Here is a 16,668-nt window from a genome sequence, read left to right on the forward strand (position 1 = left end):
TGTGAGTGTTTGTTTACATGTGTTTGAGAGACTGTGTGTGTGTGTGTGTGTGTGTGTGTGTGTGTGTATGTGTGTATATGTGTGCACCAGCATACATGTACGTGTTTACGGCCACACCTGGTGTTTAGAGAACAAAACTTGCTAAACTTTTATTAAGTAGAAGTGGGGGGGCACTTAACGCTATCGTTAGAGCTGTGTCCAGTTGCCTCCCAGAGAATAGAGACACTCTGAAACTGAGCCTGGCCCTTACTGAGTCTCCTTTCCACTCCCTTCCCCTCACAGGAAAAGGAGAGCGTGGAAGCGGTGTCTGTCGGGGCCATTCTGTCTGACTACCAGCGGGTTCGAGTGGAAAATGTGTAAGTAGATCTCAACTGTCTCTCACAGCGCAAACACACACACTCGGTGCTCAACCGATACCTCTATTGGCGCACGTCAGTTTCCACTGTCCAGGCATTGAATTGCACTTTAATTTCGGGATGCAAGCCAAAAGCTGCTGGAGCACTCTTGTTGTATGTGTTATGTATAGATGACCGTGAACTCCTTGTGTAGTGTTGTTTAACATCTTAAATGGCCTGGGAAGAGAAAAAAAAACAACTTAATCTTCGCTGAAATTTTAGCAGGTACCAGCATATTCCCTGTCAGTATTCCAGAATGTTTTGTACTGGCAGAACCTCATTGTTAAAAATTGGCTTCAGACCACTACCTTTGTTTATACCCACCATATTGGATTTTCTACCACTTATTCAAAGCTGTTCGATGTTTTGACCGTATTGCCACCGCAAGTCCCTAAAGGAGTCCCCAGCGTCTTGACAATACTTTGATGATAAAAAGAATGGTTGGTCACCTTTCATTGCCGCTGGATGTATTGTACTGTATCATCTGATGCTCTACCTCAAAGTCACCCATATCACCTAGCCCAAAAGCTCATGCACTTGATACCCTTGTAGCGTAAGTGGCTTGTGATGGCACATTGGTACCAAGCCACTCAGGCACTGGAGCGCCAGTGAAAGCCCCTCGGCATGCTGGGAATCTGCGGCGTGCCAGTGGTGGCCGGATCGACCCGAAAAGCCTTAGTCTTAGCGATGGTGAGAAGTTTCTTCCCTGTGACAGCCGCCCTCCGGCCTGCGTTGTCGGGCCATCAAGTCAGGGGCCTCGGCCTCATCTTCCAGCACATTCCAACACCACCACCCCGACCCCGACAGCGCCGCACGACTCCTTGCCTGTCAACAAATACCTCCCGTCAGCCACCCATTGTCTCGGTGGGGGCCCCTCACACCTTGAGGCGTCTGGTTGGGGCTCAGGTTACCTGTGCTGTCTCTCTCCATGACAGGACTGGATGACGAGATGGTGGAGGCAATGGGGGGTGGTAGATGGTAGGTGGTGGAGTTGGTGGCAGAGAAGGGGATTTAGCTGTGATTTCATAATTACACTTTTAATTTCCACCCTGCTCGGTGGGTGAAGCTGGGAGCCTTTGAGCCGGTCTGAGTGTCTGTGCCATACGAGCCGGGCCGTGGCACGCTGCCCGGAGAGCGAAAGTGCCAATTGTCTTTGAAGTTGTTGAGCTGGCGGCGGCGGCGTGATGTGAGCTCTTTATCTCTGTCTCCCTCTCCTTGTCTCACATTCTCATGCTCTCTCTTTCTCCCTCCCTTTTTTCTCTCCTCCCTCTCTCCCTCTCTTGATTTCCCTCTCTCCTCTTATCATGGTGTTTGTGTTTCTCTTTCCATCATTCTGTCTCTGGCCCTTTGTTTTTCTTTCTCTCTCGCTCTTGTTTTCCTGTCTCAGGTGCGCTCGGCTCCAGCTCCAGCCGCTGGCCTACCTGTGGCGCCGGGACCAGGAGTCGCTGCTCTCCGAGATGATATCGCGTGGCATCCACGCCCTCCTCATCAAAGTGGCCGCCGTCGGTGGGTGAGCGGGCTGTGGCAGAGCAGTCACCCCTGCCACCACAACACCCCCCCCCCCCCCCCCCCCCACCCCTCACACTACAGTATTGGCAGTTCACCAGTCACACACACACACACACACACACACACACACACAGTCTCACATACACATACACACACAAACACACACACACGCACACACACATACTGGTATTTATTACTTAGTGGGGCCACCTGTCAAAAAAGGTGCTATATGGGAACCACTGTTTCCAGAGGTGCTACAGGTCTGAAAAAAATCAGGCTTGTTTGTTTAAAATTATCAAACTGACTGGTCACCTCAAATTAGTGATACACTCGCAAAAAGTTTCCTGACCTGAATTTACAGCCACATTTGGGGACCAGCAAAATAAGCCAAGATATTGTGATGAGTGGGGACCTCATTTACATAAACACGCCTACTATGATAAAAAACAACACACACGGGGACCTCATACATGATGGGGACCAATCTCATTAGCATAAGGATACACACACACACACAGTCAAGATTTTGGGAGAGGTGGGGACAAATCTGAAATTTGAAGCAAATCTATTGATAAGTATATATACTTTTTTGATCCCGTGAGGGAAATTTGGTCTCTGCATTTAACCCAATCAGTGAATTAGTGAAACACAAACAGCACACAGTGAACACACAGTGAGGTGAAGCACACACTAATCCTGGCGCAGTGAGCTGCCTGCTACAATGGCGGCGCTCGGGGAGCAGTGAGGGGTTAGGTGCCTTGCTCAAGGGCACTTCAGCCGCGGCCCACTGGTCGGGGCTCGAACCGGCAACCCTCCGGTTACAAGTCCAGAGTGCTAACCAGTGGGCCACGGCTGCCCCAAAGCCTAGAAAGCCTAGAAAAATAGGACAGATCATGGACACCCACTGCAGACCCTCACGATCACTGTGCTTGTGCAGCCACACGTACAATAATGTGCTTGAAATGTTCCTTTTGTGTTTTTTTTCTCATTCTCATCGTATGCAGGTTCAGATGTGTTTGCCAACTCTAGAGCTGCCCCTAAAGTGGCGATATTTATATTTTACTCTGCCATTGTAAATAGCCTACTTTTCGTGGCATGTTCCCCCTGTACACAATAAAAATGCTGTGTCTTCGGGGCGCTGTTGCATGGCTGGTTCTCTCATTAGCAACTCGCTATGGCTGTGCTCTATGGCTATGCTAGGTGAACGATTCCCCTATTACAAGTTCATTTTCCATCAAATTGACTTCATAAATTTTATATTAAGGTGAAAATCTTGCATAGTTCTACACAAAATACATAACATGGGCACACATTTTCACAAGTTAACTTTTACTTCTGCCTTTCATTTACTACGAACTTGAGAATGCAGCGTAATGATCCTCATTATCATCCGATTTCAAAAGTTGTGTAGGTGTGTAGTGCATTTATGTGCATGGTTGTGGGGGAGGGAGAGTGGACGTAAATCCACTAGTTGTTCTCCTCATTGCAATCCTGGCAAACACACAAAATGTCATGACTTGGGACAAACTAAAACTTTGAATCAAATGCTAAGCAAATGTGAACTGGGGCCTGTATCCATTGAAAACATGAGAGACCTGGATTTCATCCCTACGATGATACAAATAGTTCAGGATGGAGTTCCCACTTGACGATACAAACACACACACACACACAGGTATTTATCTCTTTCCATATATATATATATATATATATGATGCACCATATACATATATGTGTGACAAGCCTCAACTTACCTCCTACTGTAAGAGAGGTGAGAAGTAGACAGATCATAGACACCCATTGCAGACCTCCACCATCATCATTCTTGTGTGGCCACATGTGCTTCATACTTCTTGTATGTGTTATTCATTAAGATTTACTATACTTCATACCCTAAACAGTATTATTTATTATTACCGTTCACCATATCTAGAGATTGGCATGATGTGTATTTTAGTTAGCCTATTAGCTGGTTTGATTTGAGCATCAAACCAGCTAATAGGCTAACTGAAACACACCATGCCAATCTCTAGGTATGGTGAAGGGTATGTGATGTGGGACTATTTTAAATCCATAGGCCAAGGGAACTTTATCAGGATGCATAGTATCCTGGATCCATTAAATAACGCCTTTAAAAATAAAAATCTGCCTGCCTCTATGGGAATTCAATATAGGTTTAAGGGTATGAATACTTATGCACCCTGTATTTTAATGAAGAACATTTATTTATTTACGATACATTATTCATTTACAAAGAAAATTGGTGTCCTTAAAGGTTGGATTTTACCTCATTTTTGTAATTAAGGCATTAAGATCCATTTCCAAAAGATGATTTTTTTATTCCTCTTTTTAGTCAACTTAAGCATGGGGCTGAATACTTTTTCTAGGCACTGTATTTCATGGATCCGGGATACTATGCATCCTGATAAAGTCCCCTTGGCCTTTGGAGTTAAAATAGCCCCACATCACATACCCTTCACCATATCTAGAGATTGGCATGGTGTTATTCAGTTAGCCTGTTAGCTGGTTTGATGCTCATTGAGCTCAATGCAAATTAAACCAGCTAATAGGCTAACTGAAATAAAACCATGCCAATCTCTAGGTATGGTGAAGGGTATGTGATGTGGGGCTATTTTAATTCCAAAGGCCAAGGGAACTTTATCAGGATGCATAGTATCCTGGACCCATGAAATAACTGGCCTTTCAAAAAAAAAATCTGCCTGCCTCTATTGGAATTTAACATTGGGGTGCCAATACTTATGACCCCTGTATTTTAAGGAAGAACATTTATTTATTTGATACATTATTCATTCACAAAGAACATTGGTGTCCTTAAAGGTTGGATATTTCTGAATTTTTTTAACTTATGGCATTAAGATAAATGTCCAAAAGATGATTTTATATTCCCCTTTTTAGTCAACTTTAGCAGAGGTGCAAATAATTCTAGAGGGTACTGTATTGTAAGACAAAAGGGAATAAATTATATGTTATAAACTGTACCCATAGCTAATGTTACTTGGGCTAGCTACATAGTGCTAACAGACGCACAAGCAGGCTCTCATGAGATGCCTAGAATGGCTTCTCTCTGCATTACATTTTCTCTCTACTATTATTCACTCCAAACTAATTACAGGTAATTCAGGAATTACAGTTTTCTTTTGAGGGAAACAATTCGTTTCTACACAAAAAATTTGATAGCCTGCCAGTTTCTGTTTTTTAAAGCTGTGGGCTCTGCTTCTAAGCATCTAACACAGTCTAGTTTCCCTGGGACACGTAAAGATTTAAGAAAAACACTCAAGTGCTTTTCTATTGCTTCCACTTCCTTCGTTTCCCATTTCCTCTTTGGAACAAAGTGAGCTGTCGAGAGAGAGAGAGAAAGAGAGAGATAAACAAAACTTGATTCCAAAAAGTCATATTAAAGGTTCTCTAAGCATGGTAGGGTCACATTACTTCCGATGATGTTTGAAGTAGAGGTTTTGGCAAAATGGCAGCGAGCTTTCTTTTCATTAAACTCTTTGTACACAAACAATCAAGTTTGCTCTAGTTCACGTGTAGAGACCCTGGTGATACTTCAAACAAGGTTTCATGTTGTGTCAAGCCTTCTTAGCGTATTAAAAATAGCGATTTTGATGCGATCATAGAAGGATAGGGCAACGCGTCGACGTAATCGATGACATCGACGCAAAAAATATGTTGACGCAAAATATGAGTGTCGATTCGTCAAGCATAACGTGTGCTGCTAAATATTTTTAATTTTACATCTTCAGTGTTTTCCATACGTTGACTAATCTGTGGCTGGGCACCACAAAATCAAAACCGGCCACCACACATTGATAGAACACATTGTTCTATGTTGTAGGCCTACTATTTTAAAGATTAGATAAGTTCATTTCATTGAGCTGCACTTTTTACTCACACAGCCTTTCCTCGCCCCGCCCGCTCTCTCTCGTAATGAGCCCGCTGCTTCTCTGCATGACCATTTAACAAAATATTCACGATTGTTGAAGGATTGTTGTTGCCACATAGAAGCACTGCATAGAACAGTGGGCTAAATTGCCAATAAATCCGCTTAGCATCGTGACCATGCTGCGCAAATTTGTTCAAAACTACTGCATTAAAAGTTAAAGTAAACTCTAAACTCTGCTAAGGTCTTATCACAACATAGTACATTGAGGAGACTAAACTAAGTTAAGTTACAGTATGCAATCAAGCAGTATCTCAAAGCTAACGTTAGAATACTGTTTGGATGTCAAGTTTAGCATGCTTACTTGCAGCTGCTTGTATTCGTTACTCATGCAGGGCTCATTTTATTGACTCGGAATGTTTGCAAAATCCCGATGTAAAAGGAAAAGTGTTTTCCAAGACTCAAAAGTGCTTGTCCAAAGGAGAAGTAGGTCCTACAAACCGTTATTTGAACTGACTACGTTATGAATTGCATCCACACATCAGCAGCCTTTTAACTGTGTTAATGTTAATTGCAAGGATTCCCACACAAACGTCTTCAAATGACAGGCACTCAATTAGACATACACTACTGAACTTTATTTAATGCTACCTCTGACTAAGAATGCATTACTTTGCACTTTTATAGGCGTAGTCTTATTTTGGAATCTTAAGAGCAATAAACAAATATTGCAATGTTAAAAAATTCATGTTTTTTCATTCAGATATGTAAATAAACATGTATAAGTTGCTATTATAATGAATTAATGGGGAGATAATCGATAATCGAATCAGACTGAAAAAATGAATCGTTAGATTAATCGATGCATCGAAAAAAATAATCGCTAGATTAATTGTTAATGGTCTGCGAAAACGTTTGTCTTCTTTTTATGTCAGTCCGTGGTTCCTTCATAAATTGCGCAGCAAATTATCAGACGAGTGACAGAAGCACTGCGCATAATTTGACCAGCAGTCTTCGCGTCCATAGTTTGTGAAACGTTGCTGCGTCCGAGCAAAGATTCTAGATGCCCAGCGCAACTCCAAAAAGGAGGACAAATGAGCGTCCGGTTTGAGGCTGCGCCGGATGCCAGACAGGGCTTTTAAAATCCATATGTCCAGCCTAAATACGAACGTATGGCCTACCTATCGCTAACTGGCTTACCAACTCTTTCTCCTGCTCATGTAGGCTACCTGCGTATCCCTCAGGCCTCTGCACGAAAACGTCAGGCATATTTGTTCATAGCCTACTGCATTAATACCGTTTGCACACCTTTAACCACACCCGTGAAAAACATCTTCACTCTGCAACCCCTACACTTCCTCCCGTAGCCTCATAGTCACTTATACAATTGCCTTTTAAATACACGAAACCTGATGGAGACATTTCACTCGCTCTATTTCACTCCCATACGCAAATTTAATACCTCCCTTTCGAAAATTCAAGACATCCCAGACAATTTAAGACTTTTTTAGGCCTTAAAAACCGAAAGTTGTATTTAAGACTTTTTAAGACTTTTTAAGGATCCGCGGGAACCCTGGGTTGTATATGTAAGGGATAATGGACGACATGCTGTTTAACTATACAAAGTTAATACACATTCTAGATGATAAACAGCCCGACGCGAAGCGTCAAAAAGGGCGAAGTCCATTATCCTGCTTATTCCACTGTTGCCACTTGCATTGTGTTCATTTACTGTTATAATGGAAAAGTTTTAATCTCTAAAACTATGGTTTGTAGAACTACTTCTTTCCGCCACAAAGCACAAACTGCCGTTACTAGTTCTAAATGGATGGTTGCTATGGCCAAAGGCCAGTCGTTAGTTCCATGTCTCCCGTTGTCAAGCAGGCATATCTTAGCCAACTAAAGGCATCTCAAGCGGTCCTACACACACTTCACTTCAATAAAACAGATAGAATCAAATTCAGGTAGGATAAAACATGAGTTGTGGGGACCAATTGAAAAAGTCCTACACACACAAAGTTGTGGGGACCAACTAAAGGCATCTCAAGCGGTCCTACACACACTTCACTTCAATAAAACAGTTAAAATCAAAGTGAGGTAGGATAAAACATGAGTTGTGGGGACCAATTGAAAAAGTCCTACACACACAAAGTTGTGGGGACCAACTAAAGGCATCTCAAGCGGTCCTACACACACTTCACTTCAATAAAACAGTTAAAATCAAAGTGAGGTAGGATAAAACATCAGTTGTGGGGACCAATTGATAGAATTCAAAAAGCCCTGGCCTACTCTCAGCTTCAATAGGATATATCAGTTGTTGGAATCAAGTGAAAGCAAAGACTACATATATTGTAAGACAAAGGGGAAGAAATTGTATGCTATAAACTGTACCCAAAGGTTACGTTACTTAGGCTGGCTACGTAGTGCTAACAGACACATCATGATTATGTTACCTGAGTGGCACATGTTGGGAGGTCACTGCTAGAAGGCACATTTTCCAGGCTGCAAGTGGCATCCTCACCCTTGATAAGAAGAGAAATACATGTGCACAAAGTGTTAACATGTACCCTATGAATAGACCGTCAGTCATAACAACCTTCTAAACACCTTCACCTTGCACTTAGATTTGTATCTTTTTTTAAAACAGTGCATGTATGCTATAAACTGTACCCATTGCTAATGTTACTTAGGCTAGCAAAGTAGTGCTAACAGACATACAAGCAGCCTCTCTTATGAGATGACAAGAATGGTTACTTTCTGCCTGGCATTTTCTCTCTCCTAGTATGATGCAGTAAAAGTTGCATGTAATTCAAATTAGTGGCTAACTAGCTAGTTAGCAATAGTTTACATACAGCTCCAGGAGTTATGTTACAGTGAGCAGAACGATAGCTGGACAAACTAGTTTCACATGAGGTGTAAGCACCAGCGCTATTACTGTGGCCCTAGCCTACCTAATGACCGTCAAATTCTGCTTCACAATACTATTTCCACAACAGGCAAAGACTGATTATGTTACCTGAGTGGCAGATGTTGGGAGGTCACTGGTAGAAGGCACATTTTCCAAGCTGCAAGTGGCAGCCTCACCCTTGACAAGAAGAGAAAGACATGGGCACAAAGTGTTAACGTGTACCTTATAAATAGACCGTCAGTCATAACAACCTTCTAAACACTTTCACCTTGCACTTAAATTGCCATCTTTCATTATTTTATTTAACATGAGTTATAGGCACCGGGTGCAAGAAACCATGAAGGCCCTACACACAAACCTGACTTCAATATGATAATTAGAAGCAAGTTAAGAAAGGATAAAGCATTAGTTGTGGGGACTAAGTGAAAGAAATCTTAAAAAACCTACAAACCCTACACACAAACATACTCAACTTCAATAATGACAATGCATAGCAAGCTGAGGTAGAATAAATGGTCAGTTGTGAAGACCATACAAAGGAATTTAAAGGTGTGGTTCAGGATTTTGGACATAGGACCTTCATTTCCAAGTTAGCAAGTGTGATATTTATCAGTGGAGACCGTTTTAAACATATTTCATCCAGTCCTTCTAGTTCGCAGAGTTCGCAGGTGCTAGGCTAGCGCAAGTCATCCGTGTGTGTTAGCCTGCCACTAAAAACAGTCTTACCCACTCCACAGTACACCCGAGGCAAATAAATTATAACGCCAGATTATCGATGTAAATGTCTGTGTTGATAGTTTTATTTCTAACATTATTCTATCCTTGCATTTTAAATGATCGATCGCATTACATTTTGAGGGACTAGTTTTTAAGCAGCGGCAGAATTTTACTTGCTCTGGTTAGTAGTACTGCGCCGAAAAGTAAACAGAGAAGCGCACTCCAATCGGGACACCTACAGTGGGCATCGCTTTCAAATGACCACTTCATTCGCGCATTACGAGGCCGTGAAGCTGCATGAAGCTTTAGTACCACTTTCAGCCACTGTGCGTCGCTCTGCCACTGTACATCGCTCTGCCTGCCACCCCCCTTCTGAAAAAGCAGGAGACTTGCCGAGAGTAATCCCAGCCTACGAATTCAATAACAAAATAAATCATGCATAATTAAACATTACCTCGATTTAGGCTACTTGGGTATGTCTTAAGGCTTGACTACACAGTGGTAACGAAAATCGAAATCGAAATTTGCTGTCTACATTATTGTCAGTGTTGGGTTAACGCAACTACGCAAATCAAAACAGTGGTGTGATAATTGAGCCAGTAGAGAAATAACTGTTCAGAATGAATAATCTGTAGCCTTGGGTAGGCTTCTGCGACGTTTTTAACAGGCTACGCTATAGAGGCTTAGACAACTATTAGCGTGTTTCCATCCAACTTCCTAATGCGCATTTAATCTATTCGAATAAGAGATCCCGGTTGGAAACACGTGAAATGCGCATCAAAAATCCTAATGCGCATCTATATTTGATTCGCTAGAGGGGGGTGGATTAACTCTCGATGCGCATAAGGTATAATGCGAATAAAGTTGATGGAAACGGTTTATTCGCATCGTGTGACGTAACCTTCAGAGAATCTCAGCAATCTCTGGCGCTTTCCTATAACATTAGGCAACTTGGTGTGTTCTCTTGCTTGTTTCCGTAGAATAAAACTGAATACACGCATCGGTGCACAGCTGTTTTGCTGACGCTAAAGTTTTCGCCAACAACTCGATTGGCACACATCGCAAGTTTATACAACTAGTGCAGTGCCCGTTAAAACATGCCATTCCTGTATAAAACCTGTAGCCCGATACATGCCCGCAGGTATGCCTGCTTTAACAATAGGATGATAGGGAAAAACATCATTCCAGCTAAGCATTCAATAATGTATACTGAATATCATAATATATTAGCCTATAATTAATGTGCAGTAGCCTAAGAAGAATTTAGGCATGACTGCATGTGATTTCTACAGATCGGAATGGAATAACAAATGTTTTGAGTTAAGGCTATAGGCCTAGCTTATTGCATAACTTTCCTGATAGTGAAGACAAGCCATTTTGTGATCGTTTGACATTTGCAACGATGTGACTCAAAAGCAGTGTTTGGTAGCATAAGTGACGTTTCTCTGTCTGCCACTTGTTGTCTAGCTGTGTGGCACGTCTTCTGAAACGTTAAATTCGGGACCATTAGCCCATGGCTTGTTTCAATTTGGGACCTTGCAGTCGGAAATGTAGTTTGTTTTTTCAAAGTCTCACGTCCAATGTAGCCTGGGCTATTCAAAGCATCAGTTTATTGCACATACTTTTCATGTAATTTTGAATAGAACTACATACTCGTGTTTGTTGGCCTGTTGTTGCAAAATCCGCGTAATCATTTTATGCAAGTAAACATACAGGAAGTCTTTATTGTTGAGATCAGAGATGATAATCAAATATCTTGCATTTTAACCGTGATTTGGTGCTGCCAAATCTCCGCTTATCCTCTCTCTGGTCCTGTGCGCAGTTCTGTGTGAGAGGGTGGCTATGGTAGAGCGGAGAAAGCCAACGTGTGTTTCTTTTACCGATATATAACGATATATTTAGCTTTTCTTATCCAAACAATGTCAAACTATGCACTGCACTTACTCATGCCAGTAACAAGACACTACTCATGCCAGTAGCAAGACACCTGCCAAGTTTGAAATCGAACGGACCAACGACACGCAGACAGACAGACAGACATTCCTGCAATTTATGGATAGATAGATGCGATGGCTTGTTTGTTGGGATAGGCATCCGACAACGAGTAGCCTACTCGGGGCAACAGCCAGGTCTATCATTCGTCATAATTCTTCAAACCCTGACTTGTGAATCTAAAGGTCTCCACCCACTGTTGCTCAGTGAAGTAGAGCTATAATCGGCCTTTAAATTTAGGCCCGACAAGACCCGACCCCCACAGAAATCAGCCCGAGCCCTGACCGAGCCCGAGACTGACAGCTTTTTAAAAGCCCGAACCCGTTTACAGCCCGACATTATTCAAATGTCCGCACGCACGCAGCTCTTTTGCCTTTTGTCAAGAATGAGTAACATTTGACATCATTTATTCATGACTAACGTAGCCTAGGCCACTTGGAAGTTGGAACAAAGAAACAAAATAGCAAGTCCTCTCAGCATTCTGAAGTTTGCGGGAACCCTCCCATACGCAGCCCCGACATTAAATAGTTCTTGCTCCAGCTTTTCAAACCCCTCGCCATTTACGTTATTAAAAGGCCTAATGTCTTTACAGCGAAAGCTGACACACTTCTTCTCCGTAATCATTTGTTTCACCTTTGCAGGGTTTGATTTTGTTGCTGTAGCCTAACAAACGATGTGATCCTGATGGGCACTGACAGCTTTGATCAACATGCCTTATCAGCGACGAATTCCCTGCCGTTCTACAGAATGTTGCATCCTTTGGATTTTACATAACCACTGGCTCATTATTCTCATTATGCACATGATCAAAACTTTTCCACACCTCAGACTTTGTTTTCTTTGCCGGTGCAACTAAAACGCCTGTCACAAGAGGCCAGCCTCTGTTTCACCTAAGCATCCATTTCTGCATCTTTCTCGCAGCTAACCGAAACGCATCACCTGACCGCTCATTTAGCCTACCGTGCAAGCCCGAGCCCAGCCCGAGCCCGCGTGAAATGATAGAAATGAAGCTCTATAGAATGTACTGTATACAGTGAAGTGCCAAATTTAGAAGAGTCATTTCCAGTGGAAGAACAAAATGCTGAATGAAGCCCAAAGATATGAAGGCATATCTGGCCAGTTGTTATTTTTTGAAGACGTACTGTAAATGGTTGGGCTATAGGCCTAGTTTGCAAGAAGGAAACATAAAGCGTGAGCATGCCACACTATCCACAGCTGTGGTAGCGGGGGTAGGAGGATTACTGTTAGCGCAGGATTTATATAAAATTATATAAAAACAGAAGGCCTGCCTCGAATGCAGGCTTGCCCAAAAAAAGGCCTGTGGTTTGCGCAGCCTACAGTAAGTAGGTCAGTGAGTTAGGAGTCCTCTAGACTTCTTTTAAGCTGTCTCAGAGGTGGAAAGTTGCGTTCGTTGGGGGCAGGGCCGAATTAACATATCATAGACCCTTGTGCCCCCCCTGCCCCCCAGCCAACGTGAATCTGGCGGTCAGTTAATAGGCCTATCTGTGAGGCCAAGGCTCACCAAATAGCCCGTTTGTTTACAACTAACATTACATTTAATTAAACTGCTTATGCTATGCCGAAATAGTTTCAACATTTTGAATATCAGTGTCGGGTGAATTAGGAAATGCCTTATGGCTGAAAGCTGCTTGGGATCCCCCCCTGTCAAGCAATAACCATACAAAAAGTTAAAAACAGATGACATGATGCGCGTCACTGACATAATGCGCAAATAATATAGCCTAGATATTCCAATATATTCGAATACATGTGTTTATTTTAGAGGGGATATTCGAACGTCATTTTTGAGCAATTTTGACAGCCTTAGTCCACTGTAGGCTACGCCAATCGCCTATTAACACCTTCCACCTAACCCCGGTGAGTAGGGGTCGCTATAATGCGTGTGAAATAGCACCATTGAGTATGCGAAATAGCCTTAAAATCGTTCCGGTGTTGTGTGCATTCTGGTTTCTCCACCTACTGGTTTCCTTGTGCGTGCATGCGCTGCAGCAGTTGTCAGACATTCACAAACAAGTTGTTTTAGGCGGTTTGAAGTCGCTTTTCATACGCCATGAGCGCTCGGCTACATTACAGCCACTCGGACAAAAGACATGTAAAAAAAATATATGTTTTGAAAACTAGCATTAAACTGGATTCGATCCCGCAAAAGCAACACACGCGTGACTCTCTCCATCCTGATTCCCTACTCTTTGAGCCAACTAATATGTTAGGCGAATCAATTAACTATTGTAGGCTACCATTAATTAATAACGTAGGCAACACCCAGGTAACATGTTGTCCAGGCTATCTGAAACAAGGGGTTGCCTCTCATCTACAACAACTGGTTGGGCTGCTACAGTCGTCAGTGCACTGTGCACAGTAGGCCTATGCTCTTTGTGGTTGATCAACTAAAAATAAAAGATGTATTTGGTGATGACGTTATTGTGGGCCTAGTAGACCTAAATTTTGAGAAATGAGAAACGATCTACATAGCGCACAGTGTTGCGCGGTCTGCCCGAAATTAGATCAATACAGTAAAGCATCAATACAGTAAAGTCAACAGTAAAGAAGCTGAAGACGCGAGTTAAAATAATAAAGACACCCCTTCAGGAAAAGCGATATAGGCTATGGGAAATATTGGGAAAGGTTCTTAAAGATGACAGTAGTACAAGTTATGGTCTATGTAGGCCTACTTCTTGCGAAGCCATTTAAGTATGTCAGCCAAAACGGGCAGCCTGCAGGAATAAATCTACCGGTATGTATAGGTTCGCGCATGCATAAAAGTTACCTTAGTTCGTTGTGTTTGTGACTTTAAACAGTGGATGTGCTTTAGTAAATGTGCTTTGTGCTTCATTCAGCATTATAAACCAGTTCTTACGCTAACGTTTTGACCAGCAATGTATCTCAGTCTTGCCTATACCTTGCCTCACCATTTCTGTTTTCGAAAGAAAGATGTATGTACATGGCCTTCAAATCGTATCCTATAGTGTTCTAATCCTTGGTGGTTGCGTGCGTGCCTGCGCTCTTATTCTCAGACTCTCTCCTACGCAAACATTATGTCCTGCATGCCTACTGCGTGTAGTTCTACTGCATAAAGTTTCGCAAATAAATTAGTTTGTTTTACAGAAATGGCCTACTGTCACACTGCATGCAGGCTATAACCAAAAGCACACATTTTGTAAATAAGCGGGTCGGATCGCGGGTCGGGTATAATTTTGTCCTAATTAATATTCGCGGTCCGAGTTGCGGTCGGGTTGATTAAAATAGATTTTGCAAAAAATAGTGTATTTTTCAAGTCAATAAACATTCTTAATTTTCTAATGTATTTGTCAGGGAACATCTGACTTTTAAAAACCATAGGCCTGGTAGTCGCTCAGACAAGGAGTTATAAAATAAAGGCAATACCATTTGTGTCACCTAATGCAGTTCAGTGAATTAGCAAGATACCATCAGAAGCCAAAAATCATAAAGCACCTCTCTCCCCTGCGCATGAAGCTGTCTGCGTGTTGTAGGCTAGATTTGCGTGAGTTCTTTCTATCTGCTTTACTTTTGTGAGTTGCGACCACCTAGGCTATGTTATAGACGTTCTATGAGGTACCAGTGTTTAGCTGTGTCACAAAACAATAAGCTTTGTCAGACTTACTTATTACTTTTAAAATGATATTCAGGGCTATATACATTTTAAACATTCGGGGCTGAAGACCCGACAAAGCCTTGCGTTAATTCTTCAGATGGGAAGTGTCAGGAATTTTCATACGAGAGACGTTCTCATTGGTGGTTAATATAGGGAATTGACAGCAACATATCCAATCACATTATGAGAGATGCTGAATTTAACATAAACTGCGATGTTTGATTTTAAATTAATATAAATTTAGCCGGGACTGTAAGCTGGCACACGTGGGTGCTCGATGTTTTCAGTGGGTGCCCGAGAGACGGAGCACCCACGGTATCGGCGCCTATGACAAGCGTATCTCGCGGTTGCATCCATTACAAACAAACATGCAATGTGAACGTCTGGGATTGGGAAGAGCACTAAATGCTCTGAATAAGCACGAAGTCAAACCTTTAAATGAAACACTTTAATAATCAAAAAAATAAACCGCTAATGAAGTAAACTTGTGACCATCAAAAATTGTTTATCGCCTGTAACTCAGTGATAACAGGACGTAACAGGAAGGCATTTGGCTGAGCAACGGAGGTTAATATGCTCTATATTTTGTCCAAATTATGTATGTCTATCATCGTTGCACTCGGAGAAAACCAGAATGTTTAATTTGTCCTGCGTTTCTTCTACAGCTGCAAACGGGATTCACTCGCAGTTAACCAAATATTTCTTTATTAGGGCAGGGCAGGCATATTTCTGGCTATTAAATTATTTCTAAACCAGACTGCTAAAGTCTGTAGTGAAGTCTGTGTAGGGTTTTCCAGGCTCCATTTCTTTTTACGAGACACCCTACTCACTTGAGCCATCTACCGGTTGTTTGGGTTGTTGCAGCGTCTCACTGGGAAAATACAAATAAAAGTCGCGTGACACCGCGTGATCCCACGCGCGGACCGCGAGTGAAGCTGGCCAAGTCGAAGCACTGCCCACTGTAGTAGTAGCCTAGGTAATATCAGTCCGCCGCTGCCGTTGCTTATATGCCTACTACCAACTTCAGGGAACAATGTATAACTATTGCAATGCAATGCAAGGGTAATTTTATTTCTAACAGTATTCTATCAACACAGACATTTACATCGATAGTCTGGTGTTATAATTTATATGCCTCGGGTGCACTGTGGAGTGGGTAAGACTGTTTTTAGTGGCAGGCTAACACATACTGTTGACGTGCAACTCTGCAACTAGAAGGACTGGATAAAACGTGCTGAAAACAGTCTCCACTGATAAATATCACACTTGCTAACTTGAAAATGAGGTTCTATGTCTAGAATCCTGACCCACCCCTTTGAAAAGGCACGGAATACACTCAGCTACTGCCAAACACTTAAAATTGAGGGACTGTAAAAACATCACCTGTGGGGACCAATTGAAAAAGTACTACACACACACAAAGTTGTGGGGACCAACTAAAGGCATCTCAAGCGGTCCTACACACACTTCACTTCAATAAAACAGATAGAATCAAATTGAGGTAGGATAAAACATGAGTTGTGGGGACCAATTGAAAAAGTCCTACACACACAAAGTTGTGGGGACCAACTAAAGGCATCTCAAGCGGTCCTACACACACTTCACTTCA

General features: G+C 42.4%; 1 protein-coding gene across 1 annotated transcript in view; it reads left to right on the plus strand.

Annotated features, from left to right (window-relative positions):
* dph6 (diphthamine biosynthesis 6) overlaps positions 1 to 16,668 on the plus strand; it is a 95,869-nt gene that overhangs the window by 16,060 nt on the left and 63,141 nt on the right. The window contains exons 4-5 of the mRNA XM_076299549.1: positions 283 to 356; positions 1,783 to 1,901. Coding sequence (XP_076155664.1) covers positions 283 to 356; positions 1,783 to 1,901 — 193 coding nt within the window. The remainder of the gene's footprint in view (positions 1 to 282; positions 357 to 1,782; positions 1,902 to 16,668) is intronic.

This window comes from Alosa pseudoharengus, unplaced genomic scaffold, assembly GCF_046254945.1.
Source record: "Alosa pseudoharengus isolate Yale_2024_CS ecotype anadromous, Long Island Sound unplaced genomic scaffold, YU_APseudo_1.1 YU_APseudo_1.1_scf_22, whole genome shotgun sequence".
In the NCBI taxonomy this organism is placed as follows: Eukaryota; Metazoa; Chordata; class Actinopteri; order Clupeiformes; family Clupeidae; genus Alosa; species Alosa pseudoharengus.